Source organism: Heteronotia binoei, chromosome 6, assembly GCF_032191835.1.
Source record: "Heteronotia binoei isolate CCM8104 ecotype False Entrance Well chromosome 6, APGP_CSIRO_Hbin_v1, whole genome shotgun sequence".
NCBI lineage: Eukaryota > Metazoa > Chordata > Lepidosauria > Squamata > Gekkonidae > Heteronotia > Heteronotia binoei.
The window spans coordinates 91,433,158-91,449,465 of record NC_083228.1 but is presented as its reverse complement, the minus strand read 5'-3'; the positions used below and the strand labels follow the sequence as shown (position 1 = coordinate 91,449,465).

General features: G+C 45.5%; 1 protein-coding gene across 1 annotated transcript in view; it reads left to right on the top strand.

The window, feature by feature from the left end:
* The window catches only part of LOC132574060 (pinopsin-like), a 33,559-nt gene extending 17,251 nt beyond the window's left edge, over positions 1-16,308 (top strand). The window contains exons 3-4 of the mRNA XM_060242170.1: positions 696-929; positions 16,000-16,308. Of these exons, the coding sequence (XP_060098153.1) occupies positions 696-929; positions 16,000-16,263 (498 nt within the window). The 3' untranslated portion in view covers positions 16,264-16,308. The remainder of the gene's footprint in view (positions 1-695; positions 930-15,999) is intronic.

Below are 16,308 nucleotides of genomic sequence, written 5' to 3'. Positions count from 1 at the left end.
CTGCATGTTGGGCAGCCCCTGAAAACCATCTGGAAATTACAGCAGTTTTGAAATGCAGCCTGTCACTTATTATAATTAAATTGTTCTTTGCTCCCATTCTAAATTATTTGTGCTGGCTACTGATTCAGAGTTCACTTTAAGGTACAGGTGCTTCCTTTTTGTGACTACGGACTGCCTCTCCTTGTTTGAACTTTTGCAACAGACACAAATCATTCTCTCCTTTCTGTGTCCTCCTTGATTCAGCAGGTGCCTGCTTTTGGGCTTTCTTTGTAACAGCCCTAGTTTTCTTGAACAGCCTCCTGGAGATCACAAAAAAGGTCCCTACTCTAATGGCTTTCAGAAGAGGATGTAAAAGCAAATTATGTAAAAGGATTCATGAAACCTTTTAAGGGTTTGATGTCTTAAAGTTGTTCTTCTGAGCTGGCTCTAGTTATATTGTTTCAAACATGTTGTTGTTGTTTTAAAAAACTGTCATCTACCAATTTCTTGAGAGAAAGGTGGACATCTAAAGATTTGTAAAAGTCTCATTTTTGTTCCTTGGGGACATAAAGTACACTCCTAAGCAGAATTAAACCCTTCTAAGTCCACTAAAATCAGTGGGCTTAGAAGGTTGTAATTCCATTTAGAATTGAACTGTTAGACAGTGTTCCTTTTGTTTCAGCACTACTCAGTTTTTTCCCTTCTATGAATTATAGATGAGTGGAGTAAAGAAAGGAGTAACACAAACAAGGGAGCATCGTGTCCTGATCATGGTGGTTGTGATGGTCATTTGCTTTCTGCTGTGCTGGCTACCTTATGGGATTATGGCACTGATAGCAACTTTTGGGAAGCCTGGTCTGATTTCTGCATCTGCCAGTATCATTCCTTCCATCCTTGCAAAGAGCAGCACAGTCTACAATCCAGTCATCTACATATTCTTAAACAAACAGGTAAGCAGGACATGCTATGACATGATGTTTCTTAAGCAGGAATGCACAGGAACACAGTTCCATCTGGCTTGGCCAGGGTTCCAGCTCAAAAAAAAGGTCTCCAGCAGAGGGAAGGCACTAGGCAGTCACACACACCCAGGCTGTGTGCTCTGTCCTCTCTGCTTGCGAAGAGAATGAGAGATGCAGAGCCAACCACAAGAACTTCCTCCTAGGCGTGCCTGTCACTGCCTGCTCCACTGCACATGTTGTGGGGGGGGGGGGGCAAAACAAGGTCTCTCATTGGGCTGTGTGAGAACATGCATCCATGAAATGCAGCTGATGGCACTGTACTGTTCAGTGTCAATATGTGGAAAGTAACCTGCTGACTGGGTGACATCACTTCTGGTGGTGTAAGGGGTGTTTGGCCTAATATGCAAATGAGTTTCTGCTGGGCTTTTTTGTAGAATAAAACTGTTTCTAATGTATACTGTTTTTCTAATAACCATTTGTGTTGAACAAATGATGGTGGTAAATAAAACACTCTTATTTGTATCAGCTAAGGATTTAGTCTAGAAAACCATGAGAAAAACCCAGTACACACATAATTATAATTACCTAGAGCATTTGGATTGTTGTTATATTTTGTATCTTGTATATCAATTGATTATTATTCACTTTTGCATACAATTTCATTTAAATAGCTTACTTTGGTTATTCAGTTGTTTAGGGTCTTATTGCAGCATAATTCTTTATCCAGTGTTGTAACTACAGCATCAAAAAACCCAAACATTTAAAACATTACGTTTCCATTTACCAAAATCTAAGTTTGGATTAACTGTTACATGCATGTCTAGTTTGGCCTTTAGTTTCATTGTTTTCCTTGAGTCATTAAGAGCAGCCAGAGAAGAAGATGTTAGCAAGTGATAATTCCATGCTGTGAAAAGCTTCACTGTCTGGTTTTAGCAGATCAGGGCACTTTAAAAGCCAAAAGCAGGACAAGATCAATTAGCAACTGCATTGATTTCAGTGGAAGTGATTTAATCATATGCTTAACCCTCCAACTGAAGTCAACAGGTGTTTAAAATCTTCATTGTTGGTTGGGTAGAGCAATAGAAAGTAAAGGATTACAATTTATCCGAGGCACATTTGAGATCTTACCTCTTTCCAGGTGATCATGGCAGTTGGGGTTCAACCACCATAAAGTAGAATAGGGTTGCAGGAGATGGAGGGGCACCACTGGTGAGAGCATGAAAGTAATTTGGAGGAGGGGGTAAAGCCACAGAGTTTCTAGCAATTCCTAGAGAGGGATTCCTAAAAGTTTCATAATGCCATTGACCTGATGGCAATTTAAATTTTTTTTTATCCTGCCACTTCTCCAGGGAACAGCAGGAAACAATAGTCAGGGGTGCAAATTACCCACTTCTGATGGGGGCTTGGCAGACCTAATCCATAGTGGCTGTATTGTTTATTTGTTGCCATATGTAGATGGACATCTGAATGTGACTAATCATAGCTGTCTGTTTCAATGATTGGGCCTGTTCAATGGGTGATTATGACCATGCACCAAGTTTGAAGACAGTGATGCTTAGGTGACCACTCTTATCATATACAGGAGTCAAATAGAGATGTAATAGAGTTGAGAGAAGAGTTTCTAATGGTAAGTTCTGCTGTGTAGTTTCACCTGTCTTCCAAATAATGGCTTGGTAATTTTGTGTTTATATGTCCATCAGTAATGTTCCAAGGGACTGTGATATTCTGGAACAAAGGACTTTATATGAGAACATCTGTCCATCCAAATTCTGTCTCTCTCCTAACTTTAAAATGGTCCTCATTTTACACTTCAGCTACCACATCACTGAAAATCCCTGGCTATCTGTGGCAGACTTTTTTTTTTTTTTAAGGCTGGGCCAGGAATTTGTGTTCTCTTTAGAGTCTATATTAATATTGTTAGTTGTAGTAATGTATTAATTATATATTACTATTAAATAAGTAAATAATGTTAAATATATTTTATTTCCGCTTAATAAAGGAAACAAACAGTTAAAAAGACACTAAAATCAACTTACCAGCCACCAGATCCTATTTCAGCACAGCTTATGTATCTAAGCTCTGAGTGGCCCTTCCTAATGGCTGCCTCCCATCCTCTCTTTTCCTGAAAGCAGGACCTGAGGATATTCTATTCCATTTTTTTGTATTTGAAGAAGTGTGCTTGCACTCAAAGGCTTATATTTTGAATAAAAATTTGTTGGTCTTAAAGGTGCCACGGGATTCAAACTTTATCCCTCTGCTTCAGACCAACATAGCTACCCACCTGAACCCCTCTTTTTTATATCTTTTTTGTTCACAACTTCAGTTTTATTGTTCTAGCTTAATGATTTAAATTGTTCCCAAATTTCTATATAGCTACATAAGAACATAAGAGAAGCCATGTTGGATCAGGCCAATGGCCCATCCAGTCCAACACTCTGTGTCACACAGTGGTCAAAAAACCCAGGTGCCATCAGGAGGTCCATCAGTGGAGCCAGGACACTAGAAGTCCCCACACTGTTGTCCCTTCCAAGCATCAAGAATACAGAGCATCACTTGCCCCAGACAGAGAGCTCCAACAATACACTGTGGCTAATAGCCACTGATGGAACTCTGCTCCATATGTTTATCCAATCCCCTCTTGAAGCTGGCTATGGTTGTAGCAGCCATCATCTCCTGTGGCAGTGAATTCCACGTGTTAATCACCCTAATATTTTTTATGCAATGAGGAGCAACAAATCATGGTTTTCTGCAACAAGGCATGCTAATTAGTTCTCTTGGTGAAATTTTAAAGATTTGAAAGTATGTTTGTTGTAAATATTTTTTTAATTAGAATATAAAAGCCATAGAATTACAGTGCCTCATCCAGTCATTATCAATGATTCATGGAAGACCAATCTGCATTATCAGTGATTCACGGAAGACCAATCATGGAAGACCAATCTTAACATTTTATCAAATATACATAAATCTCTTCCCTATGGTCTTTATCATAGTTTCCCTCCTATGAAATTTCAGTTAATCTTATACAGCAAAACACTAATTTCAGGAGTATTTCATCTCAGAAACAGTGGGATGTCAATGCCCTGTATATAATTTGCATTCTTCAATTTGTCCCAACCTATTAAATAGAAAATGTGAGTTGAGGTGAGATGAAGACAAAAAATGCTGTCCAGATTCAAGGTATTATTCTCATTACTGAATACCACCTATTTTGAAAAAAAAAACTTAGCAATATTGGAGAGAACTCAAGAAGGAAATGCAGGGCACATGAAATAATAATAAATTTTATTTGTATCCCGCCCTCCCCGCCGAAGCAGGCTCAGGGCGGCTGACAGGACATGGTCTACGCCATGATTTATATAAAACAATTTAAAATACAGTTAATAAATACTTTTAAAAACAGTTACATAAAAATTTAAAACTACAATAGATTAGGTGCTATTCCAATAGATATATTCCGGCGGCTAGATATCGTTTTCAAGGTTCCTTATAAGCTTGCAGAAACAGGGTGGTTTTGCAAGCCCTGCAGAACTGGTTAAAGTCCCGCAGGGCTCACACTTCCTCCAGTAGTTAATTCCACCAGTGGGGGGCCATTATAGAGAAGGCCTGCTCCCTCGTTACTTTCAGTGTGGCCTCCTTTGGTCCAGGGATCCTTAAAAGATTTTGGGAGCTAGACTTAGTGCTCTCTGGGGAACATGTGGAGAGAGGCGGTCCCTAAGGTAGGCAGGTCCTCGGCCATATAGGGCTTTATAGGTAATGACCAGCACCTTGTAGCGAACTCGGAATATAATTGGAAGCCAGTGCAGTTTCTTCAGCCCAGGCCGCACGTGTTCCCACCGAGGTAGTCCCAGTAGCAGCCTGGCCGCCGCATTCTGCACTAGCTGCAACTTCCGAGTTTGGCACAGGGGCAGCCCCATGTAGAGGGCATTACAGTAGTCTAATCTCGAGGTGACCGTTGCATGGATCACTGTTGCTAGGTCGCTACGTTCTAGGAAGGGGGCCAACTGTCTCGCTCTTCTAAGATGGAAGAAGGCAGATTTAGCAGTGGCTGCTATCTGTGCCTCCATTGTCTGGGAGGGCTCCAGTAGCACTCCTAGGCTCTTGACCCTGCGCACTGGTATCAGCGACGCACCGTCAAAGGCCAGTAGGGGGATCTCCCCTCCCAGCCCGCAGCGATCCACGCAAAGGACCTCTGTCTTTGCTGGGTTCAGCTTCAGCCCACTCAGCCTGATCCAGTCTGCCACGGCCTGTAATGCCTGGTCCAAATTTATAGGGGTGTCGGCGGTCCAGTCGCCCATCAATAGATAGAGCTGAGTGTCATCAGCGTACTGATGCCATCCCAGCCCATGTCTCCGGGCAATCTGGGGAAGGGGGCGCATAAAGATATTAAACAACATTGGGGAGAGAACTGCCCCCTGGGGCACCCCACAGCTAAGTAGGTGTCTCCGGGACATCTCTCCTCCAACCGCCACCCTTTGTCCCTGACCTTCAAGGAAGGAGGAGAGCCACTGTAAGGCTAGCCCCCGAATTCCTGCGTCGGCGAGGCGGCGGGTCAGCAGCTGATGGTCGACCATATCGAACGCAGCCGATAGGTCTAGCAACAGTAATACCGCCGAGCCGCCTCGATCCAGATGTCGCCGGAGGTCATCCATGAGGGCGACCAACACCGTCTCCACCCCATGGCCCAGGCGGAAGCCGGACTGATATGGATCCAAGGTGGAAGTGTCATCCAGAAAACTCTGCAACTGCAACGCCACAGCCCTCTCGATAATTTTGCCCCAAAAGGGCAAATTTGAGACCAGCCGGTAATGAGCCAATTCGGCCGGGTCCGATGTAACCTTTTTCAGGAGAGGGCAGACCACTGCCTCCTTCAGGAGCAATGGGAAATAGCCCTCTGAAAGAGATCTATTTATGATGTCCCGAATAGGACATCTTAACTCCTCCCGGCAGGCCTTAATTAACCAGGAGGGGCATGGGTGCAGATCGCATGTAGTAGGGCGTGCAGTTACAAGGATTCTGTCCACCTCCTCCAAGCTGAGTGGGTCAAAACAGTCCAGGTTCGAATTAGAAGACACGCACGGAGCCTCGAGTTCGCTCACTGTATCTAATATGGCCGGACAGTCATGGCGGAGTGATTGGACCTTGTCTGCAAAAAATTTCGCAAAAGCCTCACAGCCTATTTCCAATTCCTTAACATTTGACTTGCCTTGTGGCAATGTAGTGAAATTCCGAATTATCCTAAACAATTGTGCCGGGCGTGAATTTGCAGACACAATCTTGGTCACAAAGAAAGTTTTCTTTGCAGCCTTGATTGCCATCTCATAGGACCTCATAAACGCCCTATAAGCTGATCTAGTCACTTCGTCACGGGTGCGTCGCCATTGCCTCTCTAGCCGTCTGAGACCTGTTTCAGCTGACGCAGCTCCGGGGTGTACCACGGAGCCAGCCTACTCCGAGGCTGTAGAGGGCGTCAAGGTGCGATCTCGTCAATGGCCCTAGATAGTTGAGCGTTCCATGTCTCAACCAGGCCATTGAGGGAATCGCCAGAGGGCCAGGGATCCCGCAGGGCCGATTGGAACCGTTTAGGGTCCATCTGGCTCCGCGGGCGAGCCATAATGGGCTCGTCACCTAAACAGGTTTGGGGTGGCATATCTATACGAGCCCTAAGGGCGAGGTGGTCCGACCATGGCACCACTTCGGTGGTTATATCGTCCACCGTAACCCTGGCCGCAAAGACCAGATCTAACATGTGACCGGCCTGGTGAGTGGGGGCTGCAACAAACTGAGAGAGTCCTAGTGTTGCCATGGATGACACCAGGACCGTCGCCTGACTAGAGGCCGGGTCATCAGCATGGACGTTGAAGTCACCCAGGATCACCAGCCTTGGGTGCTCCAGCACCCAGCCTGTCTCCGCCTCGAGTAGGGACGGTAAGGCGCCGGCTGGTGCGTTAGGCATACGGTATACCAGCCAGATCGCCAATCCCTCTCCAGCCTCCAGTGCCAAGCCAGCACATTCAATGCCTTCGATCCTTGGGGCCGGGAGTGCCCTGAAGGAGTAAGCCTCATGTATAAATAATGCCACTCCTCCCCCCCGCCTGCTAGTCCGCGATTGGTGAAAGACCGAATAACCCGGCGGAGCTGTTTGCGAGAGGGCTATTGTATCTCCCTCTCAGACCCAGGTTTCGGTCACGCATGCCAGGTCCATGTCCTGTTTGATTAGGAACTCTCGAAGGACAGAAGTCTTGTTGTTAATGGACCTGGCGTTGCATAACACCAATGACGGAGGCGGGTTATTTTTCCTGGCCCTACTCCCTGTCACCATTGGGATGGGACACAGATTGGAGGGTGAGCGAGCACTAACCTGTCTCGGTCTCCCGCCCTTATATCGTCTGCTCCCACCGCCATACCTCCCCCTCCCCAGGAGCACTGGGATCCCTAGACCAGCCATTCCCCACTGGTGGTTCCTGCTGTCCTAGCCAACACTGATGTACAGTAGTCACAACGCTCTCCAAATCACACCATCCTACGAGATCCCAATTTCCGAATTAACCCAATAAACCTACCCCCCAGTTCCTTTATATATGATTGGTCAGATACATAATTTAAGTCTGATGGCTAAAATTAATTATAAATCCCACCCCATAAAATTATCCTCAATTTAATTAGCCAGTAAAATTCATAAGTTCAGATCCAATACATATAATAAATATCTAATAAATTAAACAAATGAGCTAATTCCCAAATCAATTTTTTTTAAACTAGTAGTCTGTGAGTGAGGTAGAACGTTACTAAAGTGCAATGTGAGTTCTTCCTGGTCGAAGTAGTATGATGTAGTATGCGGTAGTAGGCAGTGGTAAGCAGATAGTAAACAGAGTGTGATAAAGTGCCCAGTGATAAAGTGATGAAGTGCGAGTAGGAGCAAAGTAGGTGCACCGAGTAGCAATCGTCGTGTTGGGTGCAGGTCTAATGTCTTCTGCACGGCCTGGTGAGCCCGGGGGGGGGGGGTAGAGACCCCCCTCGTGTTCCCGCCGTGCTGTGAAGCCCCGGTGCTCTCCCCGCGGAGAGGCCAGTCCATTTACAGCTGCCCCCGGTGGCAGCGGCACCCCCGGCCCTATCCGCGATCGCCCCCGGGCTTCCCCCATGCAGGGCCGCTCCCTCCCTCACTCCCCGCCTTCCCCGCCCGCGCGCGGGGCCCGGCGGCAGTAGTGGAGGCCTCTCCGTGGCCTCCGCTGGTCGCTGGAAGCCCTCCAGAGACTCTGGAGGGCCTCCAGCGACCAGCGGAGGCCGCGGAGAGGCCGCGGGGCACCCGGCACTGGTCCCGGAAGGCCTTCCAGAGCCTCTGGAAGGCCTTCGGGGACCAGCGCCAGCCAGCGAAGGCTTCCCCGCGGCCTCCGCTGGTCCCTGGAGGCCCTCCAGAGTCTCTGGAGGGCCTCCAGGGACCAGCGGAGGCCGCGGGGAGGCCGCGGGGCACCCGGCGCTGGTCCCGGAAGGCCTTCCAGAGCCTCTGGAAGGCCTTCCGGGACCAGCGCCGGCCAGCGAAGGCCTGCATCTTGACCGGTGTTATTAGTGACAGGCTGCTTCGGCGTGCCACTGCGCCGGCCCCCTGGGTCCCACAACGATGGGACCGATGCCACAGGGACGGGCTCGAAACACTCTATAACCCCTCAAAAGAACAGCAGTCTAGCTCGCTTCCCCCGAGCCCTGCCGCCATAAGCCTCAAGGGGGATCATTTTGCGGCATCTCCCGGCGGGAGGGTGGCACCCGCACGGGACACATATCAAATGAAAGAGGGGGCGCAGGGCTATCAGAAACAGTCAGCGGAGGGAGTTGGGAGACCACCCCACTGGGGGATCCACACCCCGAAAGTGATGAAGGTGGCGCAGATAGAGCCAACAGAGCCAACAGGACAAAATAAATAGGCTGCATTATGCAGCACAGTTGAGAAAGTGCCTTATCCCATATACTGATGAAGTATATACAGGATTTGAGAACAAAATTGTTTCCGGCGGTGATATTTGGGGGATTTTTGGGGACGTCACAGGAAGTGCTGTGAAGTCACTTCCTGTTTCCGGCAGGTGACGCGGGGGAAATGATGTCACAGGAAGTGATGCCACTTCCTGTTTCCGGTGGTGGCATGACATCACCGGAAGTGACGTCACCGGAAGTGACGTCACTTCCTGTTTCCGGCACACCCCCCCCCCCAGTGTCCCTGGCTGGCCTTCAGACATTATGGTCACCCTAGCTCTGCCTGCTGGCCCCACGCCCTGCAGGCGTCCCGGACCTCACGTTGGCTCCGCTCACCGCTGGTTCAGCGGCCTCACTCCGCACATTCCATCCGGCGATACCGGCCCTGCTCGTCGTTCGGCCGGTCGCCTCTCACTACACCCCGCCGTCTCAGCCATCTCCACGGTAGCAGCAGGCCACACCCTCACCGGCTCGTCTCAAACAGCACTCTGCCGGCCCTCCAACGGCTCACCTCCTTTTCCAGGGCAAAAAACGGCCAGGCTGGTTCTCTGACCGTCTCCACCGAGCTAGGGTGACAGGTGGGCAGGTAAGGCTCCCTGGTTTTTGGTTTTTTATCAGGATTTTCCAGGAGCTCTAGCACCTGAGCTCCTGCCTTGCCGCCATCTTGCCGCTTGTGAAAGACTTCCACAGTGGATTTCTTCAAAACTAATTTGTAAGCATTCACAGACATTTACAAAAAATAACCCATAGTGACACATCAGGACATGTCTTTAGTGATAACAATTAAAAATCTGAAATATTTTGTTAATTCATCAGTTTTTAAATTTGTTTTGTGTTGTTAATAAGATAGATGGTTACATAATCAAATGCTCTATTCTAAAGTAACAGTAATCACTAATTTAACTTACATGGTTAACTATAGTAAAACTTCTCACTAAACATTCTTAGAATTAAACATATGAACATATGAAGCTGCCTTATACTGAATCAGACCTTTGGTCCATCAAAGTCAGTATTGTCTTCTCAGACTGGCAGCGGCTCTCCAGGGTCTCAAGCTGAGGCTTTTCACACCTATTTGCCTGGACCCTTTTTTTTGGAGATGCCAGGGATTGAACCTGGGACCTTCTGCTTCCCAAGCAGATGCTCTACCACTGAGCCACCGTCCCTCCCCATAAGTCCACCCCCCCACCCCAGGCCCCCACCCCCAGCAGAACGCCCTAACCCCAAATAAGCTACCCAGTACCCACCCACCCAAATCTGGATAAGTAAAAAGACTCTGAGTCATAAAAAGTCCCTTTACTTACTGAAATAAAAACAAGAACCCCAAGACTGTCTTACCTTAGATGTCTTCTCTTCTCCAGGCAGGTCAGGCAAGGCTGAGAGAGAGCAGCAGCAGCTGAGGCCAAGGGCCAGCGCAGCACAGTCTCTCTCACACCAACACAGCAGCAATGGAATGGAGTCCAGCCAGGCAGACTCCTTAAAAAGGTTCTCTGGCCCTACACAGAGCAGTTTCAAAAGATACCACTGCTCTGTGATTGGCCAGAGAACACTGTTTACTTGGATACCCAAGTAAACAAAAGAACAACAATGTTGCTGATGGCTGGGGGATTAGCCCAGCCATCAGCTACACAACAGCCCTGCAAAGCATGCACTTGCAAAGCATTTTGCAAATGCATGTTTTGGATTGGCTGCTGGGGCTCCTCTCCCCCTCCCCTCCCCTCCCTGATCCCAGGGAGGCTATGGGAGAGGTGGGAAAAGGCTTCCAAAGGCGGGAAAGGAGGCAAGCAGCTCCCCTGAGGCTGCAGAAGCTCCTTTCCCGCCTTTTCTATGGACTTCCATATACGGCTCCTGTATTATGGCTGCAAATTGGATTCGGAAGTATACGAGACCGTATACTTCCGAATCAGGGGTGATTTGGAGGTTTCTTTGGTTCGACCAAACTGAATGCACACCCCTAGCTGCCACCCCAAGCCAGCTGTCTGTACCCAGCCATAGTGTCAGGGTGGAGGTGATCCTGGACTTGCTCCTGAGTAATGCTCAAGACCTTAGATCTCCAGATTGGGTCTTCTCTCAATTGGCCCCTGCTTTGTGGACAAGATGGAATCTTTAATTAGACAAATATATATCCCAAATGAAAGAAGAAAAAGTAATAATACAAGTAATACTAATAGAGTATTGCAGGATGGTAGTAGCCTGAATATCCCATAACATAAGATAATAATACCTTGGATTTGTTGAGCTTGTGGGCACTTTTGGAATTTTTAAGGGGGGAAAAAAAGGTTGTGGGTACCATCACAGTGTCTGCCATGGGAAGCAAACAATGACAAAATGGCTGCCTTAGGACACTCCAAGTCAAGAACCTTCCTGTTATGGGGGCTGTTATTTTGGAATGGGCTTTCTCTGCAGATCAAATGATGGTGTATCTGGATGTTCTCTACTCCAATGATTTGGAGGAAAGTCAATACTGATTCTTTACATTGGTGAAGAGGCACTTTGTAAAAGAAGGAAGTGGATGCCAGGAAACCCATCAGCAGGTAACATGGAGCCATGTTTGAGATCACTAGAATCAAGCTTTGATATCCTGAAACTGGGTCTCTCTAAAAATGGGATTCTAGCTGAGTCAATTTTAAAATCTACTTCTTTCTGACACAGCCCTATCAATTTCCTGCACTTAAACAATTTTATAGATCTAACTCTGTATGCCTGAAGAAAGATCTTCGTTAGAAACAAAGTATCTGAGTACTATGAACTAGCCACAAACCTTTTGTCCATTTTTTTTTAGATTTTAAAAATTCTATTGTTAAATCAGGGCTTTGTTAATTAATCATATAATTACTCCAGTTCATGGCATATGGAACTGACTGTTAACTCTCAATATCCTAATACCCTCCCTGCCAAGAACCATGAGTTAGAGCTCCTCCAGATCCTTGTACCATGCATAGCCTGCTGTTCAGGGAGAGTCTCGCCTCTGATATCAAACCAGAGAGTCATGATCAGGCTATATGCAATAAAATGTGATGAAGTGGCCAGATGCCACATCCCAATCAAGGCCTCCTTCTGCAGCTTTCTGAGACTATGACTAATACAGGACAATAACTAGAAAGTTTGTCATCAGGTTCTTGGGTCCAACTGGTCAGACTTTCAGGTCACCCCATGCAGGATCCTGACATCTCCCTGTTACAGTCTACTGGAGATGGTAGATAGAGAGGGCAGGGGGGGCTTTCCTGACCCTGCCATTATGAATTGGTTTTCATCCTCAGATCTTCTATCACTGACGTGAGAAGATATCTACTGTTTAGCATAGGAAGAGCACGATACTTTCTCCCATTCTGCTTCCTTTCCTCATACCTCATCTTTATACCCTCTTATTGTCCAAGCTTCTGTACAAAATATTTAGCCACTCTTACTTGCAGGTTCACACTTATAAATGTCATGTTGGAACTGGGTGCAAGGTTAAAGGTGAGCCACGGTTAATGGCAAGTGGGTTATTGGAGAGCAACACCCTGTCCTTCTCCCAAACAATTAGTGGCTTGCCAAGAATACACTGCCTCCATTTCCTTCATGCTACTAGAAATGGCAGTGGGGGTAGGAAGAGAGAGAGAGGTACATATACAGAGGGATGGCATTTCTTTCCTTTCTCATCTCCACAAACAAGGAAGGGGTTCAGCAGAACCAGAGGAAGATAATGAAAAATATTCTAGTGAAACGGCAGGTTTGCTTTCTGCACAAACACTTCTGCTTTGCTTTCTCTCCAAGTCATTTGAGAAAAAGAAATGCTCACATTGGCACTGAACTTGCCACTTTGTTTCCAGACAGAAGTACTTAACAGATAATAATGTGGTGGGCAGATAGGCAGTAGGTGCAGTTTTTCATGGGATATGTCAAAAATCAAGAAAATGTATGTGTTAAATGTGTTGCCTGGAATGCAGCTCATAAAATGCACAGAGAAACTGTTAGAGAAAATGTCTTCACCATTAGTTGTCAGTGGGTGGGGATGAGATGACACCCCAGAGACTGTGTGTGTTTCAAAAGTTGCCCATGCTGTGATCCAGTTTGTATTTTCTAGATTTCATGGATAGAAGTTCACTCTGCCCACTTTGTCATGAAATTCCCTTTCTGAAGCAAGATGGAAGGAACTATTTAAAAAAACAACAACTATAGGAAAGAAGAATGTGTTAAGTGCACTTTGTTCTGAAGATGTCCTTGGTCAAGAGTAAAGGAACTGATTCTGCATTTTGATGGGATATGTATCAGGGTGAAGCTCCACATTGTTACCTGTAGTTTCATTATTCTCTCTCCCCCCACCCCCACCAATATTCTTGTATGAGATATATCCGCTGCAAATGACTGAGTGGAGAAAAGGGAAGGTGGCTGAGTGGAGGAAAGGGAATCTTGTCTGTCTTTACCTTTGGGGGGAGAAAAGCAGCTGACATTGCTGATTTTGAACTGAAGAACATAAGAGAAGCCATGTTGGATCAGGCCAGTGGCCCATCCAGTCCAACACTCTATGTCACACAGTGGCCAAAAAACCCAAGTGCCATCAGGAGGTCCACTAGTGGGGCCAGAACACTAGAAGCCCTCCCACTGTGCCCCCCAAGCACCAAGAATACGAAGCATCACTGCCCCAGTTCCAACAATAAGCTGTGGCTAATAGCCACTGATGAACCTCTACTCCATATGCTTATCCAATCCCCTCTTGAAGCTGTCTATGCTTGCAGCCACCACCACTGCCTGTGGCAGTGAATTCCATGTATTAATCACCCTTTGGATGCAGAAGCATTTCCTTTTATCAGTTCTAACCTGACTACTCAGCAATTTCATTGAATGTCCACAAGTTCTTGTATTATGAGAAAGGGAGAAAAGTACTTCTTTCTCTACCTTTTCTATCCCTTGCATAATCTTGTAAACCTCTATCATGTCACCCCTTAGTCAACGTTTCTCCAAGCTAAAGAGCCCCAAGCGTTTTAACCTTTCTTCATAGGGAAAGTGTTCCAAACCTTTAATTATTCTAGTTGCCCTTTTCTGTACTTTGTCCAATGCTATAATATCTTTTTTGGGATGCGGTGACCAGAACTGTACACAATATTCCAAATGAGGACCAGCTTCTCTCCCTCTTGCTGCCTCTTGGCTCAATCAGACACATTAATGGCACCTTCACCTTTGAAAAGAAAGCTCTCAGGGGTAAAATCTGTGAAACTAAACATAACCAGGTAATTTTACCATAGCTGACCTCTCTTTAGCCATGATTTAAATTTCAGTCAGAATATGTTATGGATGAAATACATGACACAGAAGATGGTTCCAGTACCCTGGATATTCAAAGCCATATCACTCTTCAGAATTCATATAATTCAAATGCCTAGCTCACCTTTAGAATGAAAGCCTGTCTTAAATTCACACATAAAATGAAAGAGTAAGATAAAAGAAATATTCTTCTAAAGTATTTTTTAGGAAATTATTTCAACTAAGTACTAGGGGTATTCACCTAAAATGCCATTTATTATAGTTCTTTTATTCAGGGCAGGAAGAGGGATTTCCCCCCCTAAAAAGGCTTATGTTCATATAAGACATTGCCAGTTTGTGATTCAAATGTGAGCAGTTTTTCAGGTTCCAGTGCTTTGGACCCATTATTTTCAATGAGAAATGCATTAGAGGGTCTGGGGCAGCTGTTTAAAAGACAATGAAACAGAACATAGTCCTCCCTCTAATCTGAAGACACTCCAAGTTTCAAGTGAATTGGATCAAGCAGTTCAATTTTACAGATCCTCTCTGCTTGTTAACCATATAGGATCATAATGGATATTAAAAAAGAAACAGCAGCATCATAGCACTGAAAAATCAACACCTGTTATTCTAGCATAAGGGTTCTCTCTGTGTGGACTAGCACCCACTTCATTAGTCCACAAAAAATTATGGTAGAATAAAATTTCCTAGCCTGTAAGCGTCACAATTCCAAATTGGTGTTTCGGCGATTAGTTGAAAAGTAGATCCTAGTGGGCAGCCGTGTTCGTCTGAAGCAGAACAAGGAGTCAAGTTACACCTTTAAGACCAACGAAGTTTTATTCAGAATGTAAGCACACATTGGGACTGTGCATGTGCAGGCCAGCCTCTCAAAAAAAAAATTCTAGCCTTTTCTATTCCCTTAAAAAAACTAATGGAGAGTCCCTCACCCTTGGAGTGTGAAGAAGCCATTTTCCTGGTAAACAGTGACCTTGCTCCAAGAGGCTCCCCCTTTCCTCCAGTTAATTCTTCACTATATCCTCAGGGTGGCATATGTGGATTTCCTTTTCTGTGTTTCCCTCTCGCAACAGCTCTGTGAGGTATACAATGAAAATGACTGTGCCAAGCTCACCCAAGTAAGTTTCATGGCAAAAGGGGAATGATTACATAGTTTTTCATACAAGTTTTTTATTCCTAACATTTCTTGGTTTCCATTGGTTATGTTGAAAGTTTTTGAAATTACTTGTATGTTTATTTCTAGGGGTTTTTTTTTTGTTCTTTCAAAAAGATTTTAAATTATGATGTCCCATATTGTAAATTCTGAAGAAGAGCTGAGAATCTGCTAAACAAACAGTTCATGTACAATGATTTGCCCTGTAAATTGTGAGGATTTTTTTGCTTTCTCCCACAAGAAGTATTTGTGGTATTGTGCAGAAAATTTCCTGAGCTGCATGATAAGGCACAGTATGGATTACCACATGGAGAAAGCTACCACATGAATATATTTAAAGCAGTCCTGATGAAAAGGGGTTGGTCCTATTTCTCAAAGACAGGAATACCAAACTGGGGTGGGGAGGTGGAATGGATACAAGTTGCTGTTGTGGCTCTGGATGTCTATAAGTAGGAGCTCATTTCCTACTTAGATGCTTGTTCCGTCCATGAAATGTTCTATGAGAGCAGAAATAGAAAAAAGGATAGCAAATTGGGCAACATCTAAATTATAACTGTATGACAAACAAAAAAGAAATACTGATCTAAAAAGGCACCCGCTATTTTATGGCATCGGTTCCACTTCCATTGTAAGTTCTGGGAGATCTCAATCACTGGGACTATCACAAAAGACCTCAAGTGAAAGCAGTACGTATTTATGTGTTAGTTTTACAGGTGCTTTTGTGCTTTCCTAAAATGTGGCATGATGCTGAGAGGATCCAGCAGCAAATGTTCCTCAAGATCTACTCAAGTGTGTTGTGCTGTCCAGAGAGCACAGGATAACAACTTCACATTTGTGACTGCTTCTGCAGGACAGCCTTTCTCAGGGCATCAAGAAGCAGCTGTTAGCTTTCAGAATCCTAAACCAACTACAGAGAACAGCTCCAAAGCAAAACGAGCCATGCTGCTTGTAGCTCACTACAGTGCTTAGGTAAGACAGTTCGTTATCTGATACTGAAGGGGAGGTGGTAGAGCT